The sequence below is a fragment of the Varroa destructor genome, unplaced genomic scaffold (genome assembly GCF_002443255.2).
Source record: "Varroa destructor unplaced genomic scaffold, Vdes_3.0 BEIS01000001.1, whole genome shotgun sequence".
NCBI classification, from domain to species: domain Eukaryota; kingdom Metazoa; phylum Arthropoda; class Arachnida; order Mesostigmata; family Varroidae; genus Varroa; species Varroa destructor.
In genome coordinates this window covers 18,877,699-18,895,393 of record NW_019211454.1, presented here as the reverse complement: position 1 = coordinate 18,895,393, position 17,695 = coordinate 18,877,699, and the positions used below count along the sequence as shown (strand labels likewise).

Here is a 17,695-nt window from a genome sequence, read left to right as displayed (position 1 = left end):
TATATATGTCTCTGAGTCATTAAGAAACGTGTTATTAAACGTAATAGACATAGTGTTCGTGAAAATTGACAACATGCCTAGTCATAAACGTACTGTGTTGTTATTATTATTATTAAAGAGTATTATATTAAAGATTTTGAGTTCATTTTGTAGGAAAACTCATAGTATACGTATCGGAAACAATGAGACAGACCTTTTAAGGTCCAGCTTTTTAAAAACATAAATGCTTAGTCAAAACAGTGTACTAGATTTGTCTGCTTCCGGTAGTTATTCAATGGGGGATAAACATCAATTACTCCTTGTTTCGACTCGACGTTTGTGTCGAAATTGTGCATTGGTGATTTGGCCGAGTTTCATATGTGCAACCTGGGCGTTAGGTCAGCAGAGCTATCCAGATTTAAACATATAAAAGGAAGAGGAGCGAGTAGAATGATTTGCATATTGAGAGTTCTGACCCATCCGGCCACCCTATATAGCCTATTTATATAAGTATAACATGCATAAATAAACATGTCCATACTTTATTTATGGAATCTATGATGTTAATTCGTAAAGTCCACTAACTAGCATTTGACGTTATTTACGACCGAATGCAAATTAATTCGTCCCAGAGTCTTGTTTTTCAAAACTGAAAGCGACCTATAAACGGAATACGCGTGTATGGTTCCGGTACAACTAAGTATTTCCGTCTCGTCGCTGTCGGGGATGTAGCTCAGATGGTAGAGCGCTCGCTTAGCATGCGAGAGGTACGGGGATCGATACCCCGCATCTCCAACTTTTTTTTAAAAATTTCCAATTTTATCAACCTGTTTTGTATATAACTTCCTATTTATTAATAACTATTTTCCACGTATATGATGTCTTGATGTATAAATGTCTTATGATCGAAACAAATAATTAAATGGTTTCATCTCCAATTATATGAGTATATTTACTTTAAATTATGGGAGCTGAGCTGTGCTTTTATGTCAAATCTGAATTTGTTTTGGTCTGGGAGCCTTTAAATCGTTGACTGACTCGAACCTCGATCAAGTAACGGTAAGTTCGACTTGGCCAGGTGCCATAAATCACCCTGGTGAACCGAAGAAGGAAGTAACCTTTTAAAAACTACTACGATGAACAGCGACAATTTAGTCTAAACATAGAAGAACCTTCTAGTTCCAAAGTATTCAAAGGTGTACCAAAGAAGATGATCATTTCACCTCTATGGAGGCAAGCACAAGTGGACCAAGAGAATGGTGATGTCATGGAAGCATTGTTAGCGTCCAAATACCTGGACTAAAATTTTCGCTTGCTGCTTGTTTGAAATGGCAAAACTTCACTTGCAGCTGTGCAAAGAACATTGAATCTTTTCTGTTTTTTTTTTGTTTCCGATAAAAAATACTAAATTATACCGTAATACTTTTCACGTAATTAAATTACAATCTGATCTTTCTTTTGCGTTCCCGCAAAACAACACCAATTGAAATAGTACTTGCAACGGTGGTTATTTCATCCTTTGTAGATCTAATTACACCGCAACCCACTGAGTAACTAAACGATGTTTTTTAATTTGATTATCAATTAATCACACAAATAAGATGTATTTTTTAAAGCGAAAGAAAAGCTAGCCACTAGCATTCGAGAAGGAATTTTTTCAGAGTAGCCCCTTCACTTTAAATACATACGAACCATTAATCATCATTCTCACGCCAGCCGACTGTCCACGCAAACTTTCACGTTCTTGTTTCCGACCACCAATTCCAACTTTTTGCCCCCTTACCCAACTCACTTGCTACTTAGTTACACTGTTGAATTCTATAAGGAAGTCTGTTTCCGCCTGTTTCAAGCATTAACCTTAAGCTAAGGCTATCGAACTGTCGGTTTAGTTCGCTAGTAAACGCAGCATCCACCTCTACTTTTACGTTCATCGCCCTCTTATCAAGTCCTGTCGTCTTTCTTCTGTTTTTCGCATCAACCTCTCGCTAATTCTTTTCACTTTCCTAACAGCCGTCACCCGTCCGCGAGCCACTAGGGCCGGCAGCGCCGTCGCGGGTCCTCCTTCCTTCTTTGATAACGTAATAGGCTTCCTACTCTTTTCAAAACGCTGTTGAACACCGAAAACGAATATCTTATTGCGCTGCTATAGCATCCGTTTTAGCTAGGTTTTGTGTTATTTTGGCCGCGTCAGTAAAGTCATCGCATGTTAGTGCTTTTTCATTACAGACGGTGTATTGATATAAATATTATCAAGCGATAAAAAGCGCTAGCACTCTTACAGTACTCAAGTGTTAAAGGCTGTTTGTTGTATCTACAGCTTCTGCAGATTCAAACTGTCCCATACGGTTCCGTACGGCGTGAAGGCGTGTATTTTCTTGCCCGAACTCAGTCAGTCAATGAATAGCGTGCTACTCGCTCGGTCGAATGGGTTATAGCTGTTCCATATCCTCGTGTGGTGTTCGTTGCCATTGGCATTGTTCGTATTGCAGAAACAAGACATAAATTGTACCCCCCCCCCACTCCACTCTCGATATTCCTCGCGACCTTCTTGGAGCTCGCGGTTCGTTATTGTGTTATACGTGCAGTTATGACGTTACCAACGTCATCAGTTACTTAGCGAACTCATTCTGCCATTTGTGCTGTGTTTACAACTTTGTACAGGATCAGCATGTAGTGGCATTGGAGCAGCAATTTGTCTTTTACTAGATGTTAGGAAAGCACTGGAGAAAGGAACTGTGCAAGGCTGGATGCAGCTGATCCTGCTAGAAGTACCTTAAATTGTGACAGGCCATTACTATTTCTAGTAAACAAGCATACGCCGTACATAGAGAAAGTTATCAGAATTAGCTATTATAGGATGAATTATAGTGCGGAGCTCAATAGGACTAACAGATGATATCCATAGTACGAAACAAATAGGAGGAGACTACCTAGCGTTTGAACGTTCACTAGCTTACATCGAACAACGTCTTGCGTCCGTCGATCGTTATCACTTCCCCTAGAACATTCATTGTCTCGTTGTCATCAGAGCGATTGGAACCGCTAAGTCAAAGAACAGATGAGAGAATTGCCCTTGAGCGTTGGTTATTCCGCAGCACTTATGAACATCGTTACTGTCAACGTGAGCTGCGTGTTGTCATCTGGACAAGCATCACAAACTGGCACTATATCGTGTTTACCGCAATCGATAACAACAGCATGAGTTGCCGTTGCCAACAAGCGCTCGGTGGAAAATAACCAATGAACAAACGAGTTTGGACTAATGATTTTGGAGCTGTGCCTTTCTTGCAGTAGTTGATGGCGGACAGAGTAGTCGCGGTGGTGGCTGGCATACGGAAGTGTCTATAAACGTGCAGCCAGCGTTTCGCCAGACGTAACCCATAGGAGGATAAGGCATGCTTATACATGCCCACGTATGTTAGGTGCAGTGCGCTGTAAACTGAAAACCCGAATGATTACGAAAAACAGCTATTGAATCGGAGAAATTGAAAATAACACAGGTGGCCGTCAGCAACATTTGTGCCGGCTTGGTAAGCAAATTATACTGTAGAGCGGATTGAAGTTTGTGCGCCGAAAGCGGTTATTATATATTCCTGAGTAGTTTTTGTAGCTGACGACGGTCCACAAGATGAATGCGACAGGAAGAAGAGGCATTAATTTGTTGAGGCTTTCTAGCCCAGCGAAGCTGACTGCCTCACGCGGTCATGTCCCGAAAACTGGCATAATACGGAGAAGCAAACACGTATGGACTACAATCGCGGCTCAATCGATTCATACGTCTACTGTGTAAGTAATAACAAACAGTCGATGTTGTAGGTACAAGGGACATTTCTCAGAGTCGAATAAAATCGTGATATTGCACAAGGAAGGACAAATTTCACGTGGGAGAGGTAACTGAAAATGTGATACATCGATGAACAGGGTCCTCGAACCTATGTGAGTGTAAGTATTCATTTTGATGATCGACTTTCATCGTGCAACAGGGTGATTGTCAAATCTTCCCTGTTGATTGAATACTTCTTCTCAGACAGTAGAGCTCATCTTTCCCCAGAACGTAATCCTAAATTGAAGGAATTGAGCCCTTCCTGAGCATTTTTTCGAAAACCGTCGTAAAAGGCTTACACTGGGCGGTTAATATTTATAATATAAGCCATCGCTTAAGTGTAGAAAATTACGGATATTTCATACATTCTTTGCTTGAAGCGTGTTGTTCATACTCGATAAAATAAATAGAGTAAACAATTGAGAAACGGGTTAAATCAAATAAAAAAGACAAGGATTTTCATGACGTAACGACATTAGCAAAAGATAGATTCAGCGGAAGGGCGAGATAACTTCTTCGTCCTGCAGGTGCGTGAAAGCTAGTTGTAGTCTTTAAAACAATTATATAACCTATTTATAGATATTAACGAATGACAAACGAATGCAGGCCTTCACATTTGTCTTTCTCGGATTTCCCCGATCCTCTCAAATTTTTTCTTATTTTCGTATCTCATTCCGAACATGATGTACTCCTTTTGCAAATTGCAGAAAGGTCCAAAGTCAGTTCCTCAGCTCAAATTGCTTGCAAAATACAAGGTGCAAGTTCAAATGTTCTGAAATTAAGCATGTGAAGAGCAGGCAGCCGTGCGAATGTGACAAAATAAACCTAACCGCGAGTCCTTCAATAACGAAAAAAGCTAGGCGTTCCATCGATAATCGATACAGCAGGACTAATGGGGCGATTCTAGTACAGTGAGTCTAATTTTGGAAGCTAGAGTTTCGGTTATGACAGGTCTTAATAGTGGGCCCGAAGTTAATTTTGTACAGCACAAATAAAATCAGCTTCCTATTAGCCGTTTCTAACGCGAAATCTTCCAGTTAGAGTATGCAAAAAAAAAAAAAAATATAATATTTAGACTACTATTACGTGACAATAGCGTCAACAGGCGCTAAATGCGCGAAGGCATATCGTATATAATCGGTCTGTATTGCACGAAATTAGGCATTTATGAAGTAAAAACAAGATGCTTTCGAACGAAATAAGGTATCTTGATAACAAGCTAAAGATGGTTTTACCTTTCTTTTCCAAACATCAAACTTCCTTTCCCTTCGAAGCCATCGAAGCCAAACAGATAGCAAAGTTGGTATCTATTCGACTCAACGCAAGTCTCATTTTAGTAAGAGATCTTAAGCCTACTAATCTGTTCCTAATTTATCCAACGGGCTAGCTTGGAGCGAAGAAAAGACAGAATTTCGTAAAACACGAGGGCACCATTGAAAAGAGGCGCCCTCTACCGTCCGATTCATGAATGCATCCCGTTGTGCCTAACGAAACTTGTTGCCGCAGTTCAAAAAACCAAAGTCTAGCTGAACATTTGTTCTCGATAGACCTGTTCTGCTCGTCGCATCAAATCATCTCAATTGAGTAACAAAGTTAATGTATAGAACCGCGCAATATGATTATTAGCCGTTTGTACGATGGTGTTGAGCGTTACTCCCCAAATCGTACTATCGACAAGGAGAGGGAACAGTTTTGAACGAATAGGTCATAGGTGATAGAAGCCGAGTCGATTGTATATGAGACTAAGCAAAAATCTGTGCGTACTTGTGCGCCCTGTTGGAACAAGTTGTCGTACCTAGTTGTACGTAAATGGAACGATTAAAAAAAAAAAGTCTATTCGGGTAATTGTTACTTGTGCAAACAAAAGAAACCTGCCAGATCACCGTGGGTCTTTACTAGTCGTTAACCACAGGGCTATAGTGGCTTCCGAGTTCCTTTTCAATCTAACAGAGGACGTCATTTCTGCTTGCTCAGCTGTTTTGCAATCACTGCTTATAATGCAGTGAAAATTCGCGAGCGTCGAAATGGTAAACATCAATGGAGCCAACGTTGCGCTCGGGCCATCGCGTTTAAGTTAAAGATAGCCTGCTTTATAGGTGTAAATGTTATCACCGTATGTCGTCGCAAATCTTCTTTTTGTCGATTTGTTGACATTGATCGGCAAGCTGTTTGGGAATGATTGGTTTTTCTGGGATGAAATTGCCTCAGTAGACGAGGCCCTGAGTGGTGAAAACTGAAGTTCTCAAACGAAGATAAATTCGTCGCAGGAAGCTAGTCAAATAAAGCGAACTTATGGTACTCAGACGAACTTCTTTAATAATTCAGATAGTACGTACTTTGTATCGTTTCGTTAGACTAAACATTCTGCGTACTGTTAGACTGTACTTCTTTGTTTATTTCAATCGCCGATTGGATGTTGGCGGCGTTTTGCGGAATGGTTAGACCCCCAACTGTTCAACATTGACAAGCTAGTAGCGTTAGGGGAACCTACCTAAACATCGTCACGCTGACACCTGCCGAGCAATTTATTAAAATATTAAATTTGTAAGTTTCTGTGTTATAAATACAGAAATACACTGGTTTACTACGAGGTTGTCGTTAGCTAATGGAAAGCTAGCAGATGCCTTGCAGGATTAAAAGTTAAAACCTTTCATGAAGTTTTCTGAACAAATTTAAATCTTTAAGGTTGGTAAAGGCATATTTGAGTGACCTACGATCTTACACCGAAATACGATTCCAGATATCGCGGACTCAAGCCTGCTTGCGGTCAATAGTTAATTGGAACAATAAAAAATAATGAGAAAACAGCTAAAGTTTAAACTTTTGAGCAGAACTCGTACTTCTATAGTCCATGAGCCTCGTCCTAGCTGGCTGAATATAGAATTCCCTGATCGGTCTGGTCATTTTGAACAATTCCAGATACGACCGTCACTGTGAATAGAAAGGATGATGACGGATACCGTAACGCCACCAATATCTGTTCAATGTGTAAGAGTGTAATGTATGGAAAAGATCCTATTATAGTGTTGGGTTGAGTATTCTGCGCCCTTCATCACACCACGATATGTTGAAACCCATCAGCTACTAGGGCATTATTATGCCAAGTGATCTGTTTAATAATAAGCTAATGGAAAATTAAGTACAGTTTTGTTTTTAGGTGCGAAACTAGTGAAAAATTACGACGCCTCTTATACATATATAGTTCATTACTATATATATATATATATATATATATATATATAGTAATGAAACGGAATGTGTGTGTTTGTTTTTGACTTGCAATTGTCTTGTTAAGCACTGGAGCATTCGAATGAGAGTGTTTTATTTGGTGTCCTTAGCAATTTCCTTAGCAATAGGTGTCCTTAGCAATCAGTTTCAGTTGTAACGACAGGTTCCATGACGCCATGCAAGTGTCTGGCACTTGTAGCTGCACACGCAGTTTACATGATCACCTTAATGTTTCCGGTCAAGATTAGAGCTCTGTGCCTAACATGACTGAAACAATCGTGCTAACCTTTTCAAAGTCGAAAAATCTGTATCTTTTAATTGTTTATTTCAACACCAGAATGGAGTAACGTATTCGATCTGTCGGATCCGATCAACAAATTTAGATTGGTTTAATTACTATTATACACCCGAGAACTTCTTTTCGAGGAATAGGCAGTTCTTTCGAGAGGAATAGGCAGTTAGGCCTGCTTTGTGTTATACCGCATGAGCCTGCGGGCCTTAACAAGGTTTGTGCACATCCAGTCCAGTTCGAGGCCGCGCAGAAAATCAAACTGTACGTATCAGGTTCCCAATACGCTAAAAACATTTTCTGTGTTTAGAAGCGAACACCCAAAAAGTAAGAAATCATATAAGCACTCCGTGATACCCTAAGCGAAATGCACAAAGTATTCTCTAAAAAATTTTATTACACTATTTTATTATTATTATTATTTATTTATATTATTTAGTTATTATTATTTAAACTTTTTCACAGGCAAAAATTCACGTACTAGGTATACTTACTCGAAGACCACCTCAATAAGTACCTGGCGACTATACTGTGCCTGAACATTTAGATCCCTCAAGCGTGTGGTATTCGGCATAAGCGAAAATTCACATATGGACAGGTGTAATTTATCCTTGCAGGTCGCATTCGTTGTCATCTCTTACCGACTGTGAAAAAAAATGTACGAAACCATTGTCCTATCACTGCGAGCTAGGCACGGAGCCACTAGTAAACTGGACCTTTGCGAAATGTATTGACCAGGCGGCGGCAATGGCCGTCGATGAGCAAGCATATGTGTTCGTCGAAGAGGGAAAAGAGTTTACTTTTGGCGAGTATAAGTATACTGTCGACCAGTGCGCGAAGGTAAACAATAGTAAATGTAGTTTACGAGGATGTAGAAACGAGGCTTTTTTCTTATTTACCCTCAACTATTTTTTTTGTGCAAGGAAATACTTCCATGGGGCATCCCCGAAATTGCCTAACTAGAACGAGTCCTTTCCTTCAGAATGGTCTATATAAAGCTCGATTCGCTCTAGCCATTGCAACATTGGCACTTTTGTATATCTTTGACTTTATAATAAATAATCGTTGATTATTATCGATAAATGCAATATACAAAATCGGCAACAAAGCTTCACAAGGTAAGAATATGAACTATGTTTTTAGTAGTTGAACGATACACCCACTATGAATAGGAGTATAGTAACCAACGTTATCCATGCTTTCGTCTAGGGTCTTCTTAGCATGGGTTTTAGGAAGGGAGACTCGCTCATGATCTTTTGCCCAAACACGACCTCTTGGTGGATTATCTTCTCGGCATGCGCGAGAATTGGCGTGATGAGTGTAAGTACTCTCAAGAAGTTATCACAAGCACACGTGTGGATTATAGACGATAGCCCCGTGGTCGAAATTCATATCAGTTGACTGCGATTATTATTTTATAGGTACTTGAAACATTAGGATAGTTCGAACCGACTCCATTTTTTCTGGATTAAATTTGGGGATAAAAAGTTTATTAAAAGTGAGGTATTTTATTCACGTAAACTTGCAGATATAGTTGTATGATCGATCTACAATTGTTGCGGTATCATTCAGATCGTTCAGATTTATTCTAGATTCGGAGAGGGAGATTTCGAAAGCGGCTGTTATAAATTTCACTGTGTACGCTACCTTTACTTTTACAAATATTGCTTCCTAGGTGTCAGGAGTTCTCTCAACACTTAACTTGACGGAAAAAAGTATCAGAAGTTTTGAGCTGAACTGGACTCGCTTCAGATGTTCCGAAGCATCGCTTTTTAGATCCGACTGTGAAAGCTAATTTGGGTTACCCAACCCTAACGTTCACAATACTTTTAAATCGTTTTCAGGCGACACCTTTTGCTAACGCAGGTACAGTGGGTCCTGTTAAAGGACCGCTTTGTGTCGAAAAGGCGCATGATTTGGTTCTAACCTTCGATGTATTGATATGCTTGCAAGCAAATATAATACTTTGGAATTATCTGTTGCACAATAGTTAGCTATAGGCAAATAGAAAATTAAATCATACATCCGTCCTTATTTTTCCAACAGGCGTCCGTTCATCCGGGCTATTCAAAGCAAGAGTTTTTCAATGCTATGGATAAGGTGAAAGCTAAGGCCATATTCATACCGGAAAAATTCAAAACGCTACATTTTTATCAGAATCTATGTAAATGGATCCCCGAAATCACAACATCGGCTCCAGGTCAAGTGTGCTCTAAGCAACATCCTAACCTAACCATGGTCATCTGCGACGCGAATCGCCCGCTGCCCGGTACCGTACACGTGAGCGAGGTTTTCGCTGGTGGTAACGCTAATCTTCAGGCTGTCGAAGCAGAGATGTGTTGTGATGATCCGCTGACGGTCATTTTTACTTCGGAAAGTAAATTGCATAGCCAAAATCATAACAAATATACCTTTAACTAGTTTTTAAGCCATGCACTTCTATTAATATTCGTTCCGTTGAGAACCGACTGTTGTTTATATTTTTTAGGCAAGTTGAAGGCTTCTGCATTGTGCAGAGCAGACTTCACTGCAAGGATGTTGAAGTCCAGTTTGCAGAACGCATTTTGAATGTACCTAGCTGCATGTAAACGCGCTGAGGCGCATTTTGCCTCGTTGCGTAATACATTTCATAAAAAATATTAACGGGGTAGTAACATGATATAGATGGGTGTCCCTACGCTGAGAGACGGGCCGGTCTATTATGTAACATTAACGACGGCAATGTTCCTGTAATTTTTTTACGTGCAGGGCACAACAGGTGCAGCGAAAGCGGCGTGCCTTACCCATCATAGCTTCATCAACAATGTCCGGATTGCACATAGAAATTTAACTGCGGGAGATACCGAAGCGAGCACCAAACTTCTCTGCCCTTTACCATTCTTCCATGTATTTGGGCTCCTGAATATGTTTCATCCTTTAATTAGTCACACACCGGTATGTATTCGACCCCATTTTACCATCACCCGGTCCCACAGAGGCGCTCCTCGTCACACACGTTACGCGGTGTTGTCTATTTGCGTCGAGTAATTCGTTTGCTATTTTTTTTTTTTTTTTTTCGCTCGTGTGAACAAATCGAATGCTGCTGTTAGTAAAACGTTAATAATAAATATATTCCGAGTTTTACAAAGGCTTCCGGTCGGGCTTATTATGCCAGACGTGGTACGCCAATTGACCCTCCATTCTGGATGCCTGTCTGCTAGCTGGTGTCAATTTGACAGCTCGCTATGCACGTTTCTAAGTATTATCACTATTGCTGTACGTTTCTATTGTAGACAATAGTTCCAGCGGTGGGTTACGATCAGCTGCAGACGATGAAAGCCATTCACGAGTATCGATGTACTCAGATGTCCGGCTCGCCAACAATGTACATCGATTTGTTGAACCACCCTGAGCGTTCAAAGTACGATTTGTCGTCTATGAAACGTTGCATAATGGGCGGTGCAATCTGTACACCCGAGATTCGTCAGCAAGTTGAAGAGAACTTTGGAAACGAGACGATGGCACTTATTGGGTAAATTGAAAGAAAGCAATTTCGTTACATTAGACGAATTCTATATACGGTCACGATTGAAAATGCATTTTGTATAAACTTAAAGCGATGTGTTCGTGTTTTACTCTAAAATTGAGAATCAGTTACATTTTTATTTACTAAGAGTGCCGATTCACCAAAATGTAGTTTCCGTCATCAGAAGCGTATCGTTTAGAAAGAGGCCGACATGGCATTGTTTGCTCCCCAAAGGTTTTTTTTTATTCGCTCGGGGAGAAATTCTCTATTCGGTCATCATTCAAATGGCCTATTCTAGTCGATATAGGAGCAAACGAGATTAGTTTGTCGACTTCTGAGACAACTTAACTAAAGAATTAGTCGCTTTGTCGTCAATAATGAAAATAGCGGTCTATTTTAGTTGTTTTTTTTGAAGAAAAAATGTTTTCACTGAGAGATATAATTGCGCCCGTGGGTTCTAAAGTGCTTTGTTTGGCTTTTCAAATAGATGCAGATCTGTCTAGGTTAATACTTTTTTTCCATGGGAAAATGCTATATATATAGTTATGCTATATGTATATATATATATACATATAGCATAACTATATATATATATATATATATATATATATATATATATATATATATATAGTTAATGCACCAATATTTACATCATGCGCCATTAATGGGTAAAATTTAAGATGAATATAAACAGTAAATGTTCGGCTATCTACGAGCAAAGGTTGATTGAGTGCTACCAGAGAATAATGGGCTTTGAATTGAAAGTATCGCTTTTTGTTAAAAGCTAACGCTCAATAATTCAGTTTTTGTTTCTTAGAAATAAAGGCGTTGGTGAAAACGCCCGGCAGTGAAATCTTCAGGGAAACAAAAGTTTCTTACTGGTAAACTCATTTTAAAAATGAAGATTGTTGAAAGAATGAAGATGAAGTAAGACGCTGCGGATTCTTAAAGAACATCTTATGAAGTTATAACGAAACCTCTAAAAATAACAAAGGTCCGGGATAGCCATAGGCGAGGCGTGAATCAGTCCGTGGCGCCCACCGAGACAAATCAGGCGAGAAAATCCTGAAAATCAGAAGGAAGCGAAAGCGATTCCGGCGGTAATGCTTAATAGATTCGGGGCTCAGATAATGCTCATACTTACAACAACGTTATTAGGGGTTTTTATTAGTATAAGATACTGCCTGAAAAAGAGGGTCAGTGTTGTCAGATGTTTCGACCTCTTGAAGAGTCTTATCAACGTGTGTAGCGCCAGGCGACAGCACACACAATATGTTTACGCTGTGGCAAAGCATAACCTCGTTGCGTCGCGTCTATCTCTGCCTGTATCGAGGGCAACAGAACCGAATGATGGTTGCAATCTTCATATCTCCTCTATATATTATAGATTGCGATTGTTTCCATGCTTTATAAAGGGCAATAGGTGGCATAGCGTAGCTTATCGGCGACTCACCCCGCAACGCGATAGTATGGTAATGCAAATCACAGGTACACAGCTGATAAGAAGCTTCAGGAAAACTGCCTTAAAGCTGAAAAATAAGAAGGAGTAAATCTAGCGTGTATCGCTGATTTACCTCATAATTTCATTAGCTTTTAATCACATAAGGTGGAGCAACCTATATTTGTTTTCATAAATAGGCTTGCTAAATGACTTCACACATCTTAATATAATTAATCATATATTCAATACTTCTCAATCGAACGATATTTGCAATTTTACAGCCATCATATACGTTCACATGTTTGGTGACGATGGTCTTGTTATGCGCTTTATCTCATTTAGATATGGTTCGACTGAAACGAGCACTGTAGCAACCAGTATTAAGCCGACAGATCCGCCAAAGAAGCGACTGCAGACCGTGGGCAAGCCAATTGCCCACACAGAGATAAAAATTGCCAACCCCGAGACGGGTGTTGAGCTTCCGTGTGGAGAAACCGGGGAAATATGGATACGTGGATTCAACATCTTCAGTGGCTATATTGACGAAGAGGCCAAAACTAAAGAGGTATGTTTCTGAGATGATCGAAGACGAAAAAACCTATTCCTCATGCATACATTAGCTTGTATGTAACAATACGTTATGTTCTAGGTGCTGACCTCAACGAGATGGTATCGATCCGGCGATATCGGAACAATGGACAGTGAAGGCTTCATCTATGTTGTTGGACGACTAAAGGACCTGATTATTCGCGGTGGTGAAAATGTCCACCCCATCGATATAGAGATTGAATTGGATGCCCATCCAGCTGTCGAGCAGTCCCAAGTAGTCGGCGTTCCCGACAAGCGTATGGGTGAAGAAATCTGCGCTTTCGTTAGCCTTAAAGAAAATAAGAATGCCACCGCGGAAGAACTTCGCGACTTCCTTAAAGGAAAAATCGCCTACTTTAAAATTCCGAAATATTTCCTCTTTGAACATGACTTACCCAAGACTGCCATTGGTAAGGTACAAAAGCATAAACTTCGTGAGAAGGCAATTGAAGAGCTCGGATTGTAGATAAGCTCGGATAATGTGGAAAATAAATTTTGGAAAGCGTTTTGGTTGAGGCAAGAACTAATTAACGGTTTGTTGAAGCATCACCATCCATAAATGACAACGCCATTCATATAATGAACTACTAAATCTTTCAATTAGTTAAGGATTACGGACAAAGGATAATCGTCTATGCCGTGCGCAATTTTAGCCCCCCAAATTATCCGCTCCATTAATCTGCGTCAAAAACTGTTTGGAGTATTTCTGTTACAGCACGTTTCAACAAAACGTTACCGGCGATCTTCAGTAAAACTAAGCTAAACGTTAAGGATCCGACCTCTGTTGCGAGATTTTCGTTCCTGTTTACGTACTCATAGAAACGAACCACGCTAGGACAGTGGATGCTCATCATAAACCAGATCCCTTCGCCGTAAAAATGTATTAATTTACTTCGCACGGAAAATTTAGGATTTTTAACTATACACCTCAGTTGATGAAGCTGAATATTTGTTGAGCACGTTTTTGTATCATATTTTTGTACATGAGGATCTTTTTACTGTCTGCGTATATTAATAACATAATATCAAGTTTACAACTAATTGCAGTCAACATACAATCTGCAGATTGGTTTGGTGTTGAGGTAAAAATAGAAATAAAGGCTAAAAAGGTGCGTTTCTCATCGTCATAACCACTTAGTCGTAGGGATAAAATTATCACTGAGTCGTCTTACTGATTCCAGTAAAAAATCAATAAACAAATGGTATGAAAGGATAGATATCAGTATGTATTCGTATGTACACATGTGTGGTTGAAGCAGCTGTCCAAGTCTGATTCATATTATCATGTTATAGCATCCGCATGTTTTTCTAGGACTCGAAAATCAGGTATAACAGGCGAAATGTAATTGTTTAGTTTTTATCCTTCATTATAGTGAAAAAAATAACAGTTCTTAATTAAAAAAAAAATGGTAGTTCTTAATTGAATACGAAGATTAAGCAACTACATCAACAGTACTAACAATAGGAGGGAGGCGAATTAACTCAATGGCCAACGTGTAACGCTTTATAACCACTAAATTAGAGATTGGCAAAGATCTATGGCTTCGCTTGTAGACATTGATTCCCTTAATCCGCTCACAACACCTGTGCATTGGCCTGCTCACTTCGTTGGAGTCCATTTTACTACCCGTCTAGAGTTTTATAGTTAGTTTACCCGGTTCCGATTCTGTTATCATTGGCAAGAACAACTACGCAGTTTTTTTTTTTAATTAACTAATGAGATAATTAATAATAAAGCAGGTAATTTATTGAATCGCTAACCTAGGCCTGATTTGAGTGTCCCGTACCTGGTCGGCCTAGGACTCTCACCAGTTGCTTGCTTGTGTTTTTCAAGGAAAGCCCTAAACACTAAAAAGAAAGAAGCTGACTTTCGTAACCGTCATATGCCTATCTGTTGTCGAACCTCGAAGTGAGGTACTCTGTAAACGCGGACAGACTGGCGTCACTGTATTATGGCATATTGCAAAGTTAACGTCGTCGTCCAGTTCTACTGTCGCTAACTACTGCTGCTTTAGGGGGCAGAACGCTTCCGGCAGAAAAGGATACAAAACAGGTCTAGTCTACCTTACCAAGTGATCTCAAGTGTAGCGGGTAAACATATTACCGCAATAGAAATATAATGTGATGGCTTTACATAAGTAGCCTCTAGTTAAATCTCAAACTAACGCATAATGGTTGTATAGCCTTTATATAGTCTTTAGTATTCGCTAATTTCCTATAATCGATTCTGATGCGTGTAAATGTTGCCTGTTATTGTCTGCGTGATCAGACCTCTTCGATGCTATTTGCTGGCCAATTGCCAGCACTGGTAGCACGGTTTGGCTCTGAATCTGTCATTTATCCTATAGGTAGTATCAGATTATTGATACTGATATGAGATACAGCATCAGCAAGTAAACAGCAGCTCTTCCGTTTTTTCATATCACAGAAACCACTTTTATTGGAACTAATAGATTTCACCTGATCTACTCGCAAGGCTAGCGCACTCTTCGCTTGTCCGAATTGTGTGAAGTTCCATTTAATTCATCTGCTTCATAAGTGTAAGCACAGAAGAGGTGCGGCACACAACGAGCACGGAATACATAACGTTTGGCGGTACCACCATACCTGGTCGCGACGCCATCTGTTCTGGTTAACAATGGGGGACGTTCTATAGGAAATGTATCTAGCATTATCCCTAGCCGTAATGGCGAAGCAGCCTCGAATCCTTCATTTCGAGCACCTCAAGTGCATGTCAAGTTAATGAGCTGTTATGCTCTTAACGTATTCGCAAAAATCAACGTTTGGGCTCGCACCACTGTTTTTCAACACCATGCTTTATAAGCCGCTATATCAGGCCGTTATTGCCATCCAGTGCCTTGGTTTGGTTTCTTTCAGTCTTGTTTGAACCTAGTTGCAGTCGCGTTCGGCTACGACGCCCAGGCTGATGTGTATTTCGACTAGGTAGGAAAACGATAACAGTTCCCTTTTCAACGCTTCGCAAACTGAAATTAGTAATTCGTATCTATTGTTTGATGTGATTCTCCGTTCCACCCAATAATGGAAGCGTCTACAGTGCAGCCTGGAGAGTTCTCAAACGTGCTAGTAGATGAAAGCACTATTCCGCTATTGCTTGGGGCAGGAATCGTCGTCTTCGTTGTACTTCTGCTCATCACCATCGTGAACAAAAACTGCAGGATGTGGGCACTTGGCGCACTTGTGCTGGTACTCGGTTTTCTCGCTTACCTGGGTCACAAGGAGCAAATTGAGCAATTCGCAAATCACGCAAGCACCATTATTAATTACGGAGCAAAGCATAAGTTCAGTGAAGCTTTAAAGAAGGCTGCTGTTCCTGGTGAGTAGCCGCTCCGAAAAATGGGCTGCAATAAGGCGACGTCATTGCGCATACGGCTCGTTTGCAGTCCCCGGTACGAGCTATGATTATCTACAAATGAAACTAGACAATGCATCCTGGATGCAAACGGAAAGAGGACTGAAAATTGAAGGAGCTGGTGTTCTGAGTGATGGGCAGATGAAATTTCGGGAGTATACACCGGAACCTGAACACCGCGGTGATCTGTAGGGGATCTGATCTTGAAAATAATTTTCCAATTGTAGCTTTTAATGTTGTCTCAAGGTCGCGCACTTCTAGATTATAATGATGAATATGGTAATTTTATGAGGTTAATTCGTAAATTAGTGTGCTCACATATGTGTATAATAAAATTACTAATGTGCCGTGGCAAAACAGGGGCACCGTAGGCGCACTTCGTCTGATGTTATAGTATAGTCATAGTGAATAGTACTTTATATAACGGCTATCATACTGAAAATAAAGTAAAGAACAGTATTGCGATGAAACGCTGCACAAGCGACATATTGCATGTATTTTCTACAATTGGGTAGTCAAGAGAACGTCGCGGATATCAGTTCCGCTATGCTAGGATAGGAACATAAACATTATGATCATCATCTTAATATTTTAGGAAATAAATTTTGGTAACATAGGGGATAATAAAAAAATATTTTAGGAAATAAATTTTGGTAACATAGGGGATAATAAAAAAATATTTTAGGAAATAAATTTTGGTAACATAGGGGATCAATTCGACGAAAAGTTGTTGTCAATTCCGCCATAAAGACAATTCGCTATTCCCATATGATGCGTATATAAAAGTGTACTGTATATATAAAAAAAAAAAATCAGTTTCGCATCTTGATATCAAACACTCATCGATTAGACTGTAGAATATTTCAAAGAAGTTACATTACGACTGATGATCCAAAGATTTCGCAGTAATATATTATTGTAATATCGTGATAACTAACTATTACAGTGTCTTCATGTATGATCTTTTTGTGACGAATTTTATTTCAAAAATTTCGTATCCAAGTCAGCAGTACGAAAACAAGGTTACCTGCTTGCGTGACGCTCGCTACCCGGCGAAATGTTGAGGTGCAGCTTCGGATTCAATGGGTTCATATGGTAGCCAAGCTTAAAAGTTTCGTCAAAGCCCAAAACACGTGAGACAGTTAACATTGGTCATACGGTTACCACCCATCTCTTCGGTTACGAATTGTTTGTTGGCAGTCTTCCTTTAACAGTGCTTTCAGATGGTCGTCATCGAATGATCAGCCAGAGCAGGAAATGTTACCTGTGCTCCGGATATCGGTTTCAAACATGGAAAACCACTTTTGAGCGGTCCTTTTAGCGGTGGCGTCAGTACAGCACACAAGAAAAATGTTCTAGCCTATTTCGGTGGCCTCAACAAAATTATTGTATACAAAATACTTAAATTGGACTTTTTTTTCTACCCGGAACCTTTGAAGGGTTCTTTTGAGTTCAGATTGCACGACTAACAA

At 39.9% G+C, this 17,695-nt stretch overlaps 1 protein-coding gene and 1 non-coding gene across 4 annotated transcripts; both read left to right on the top strand.

Moving 5' to 3' along the window:
* Positions 1 to 701: 701 nt before the first annotated feature.
* On the top strand, positions 702 to 774 carry TRNAA-AGC (transfer RNA alanine (anticodon AGC)). Its single transcript has one exon. It is a non-coding gene; the product is annotated as a tRNA-Ala (tRNA).
* Positions 775 to 2,067: 1,293 nt separating this feature from the next.
* Positions 2,068 to 16,709, top strand: LOC111243265 (medium-chain acyl-CoA ligase ACSF2, mitochondrial-like). Of its 3 annotated transcripts, XM_086974368.1 has the most exons (8): positions 2,069 to 3,765; positions 7,937 to 8,159; positions 8,529 to 8,639; positions 9,366 to 9,693; positions 10,069 to 10,253; positions 10,592 to 10,830; positions 12,608 to 12,830; positions 12,915 to 16,709. In XM_086974368.1, exons 1-8 carry the CDS (start codon positions 3,608 to 3,610, stop codon positions 13,317 to 13,319), a joined length of 1,872 nt encoding a protein of 623 aa, XP_086830494.1. In that variant the 5' UTR covers positions 2,069 to 3,607; the 3' UTR covers positions 13,320 to 16,709. The 3 variants fall into 3 exon arrangements, with proteins under 3 accessions (XP_086830496.1, XP_086830494.1, XP_086830497.1); XM_086974370.1 differs by lacking the exon at positions 8,529 to 8,639 and having other exon boundaries at positions 2,068 to 3,765; XM_086974371.1 differs by lacking the exons at positions 7,937 to 8,159; positions 8,529 to 8,639.
* Positions 16,710 to 17,695: the final 986 nt, after the last annotated feature.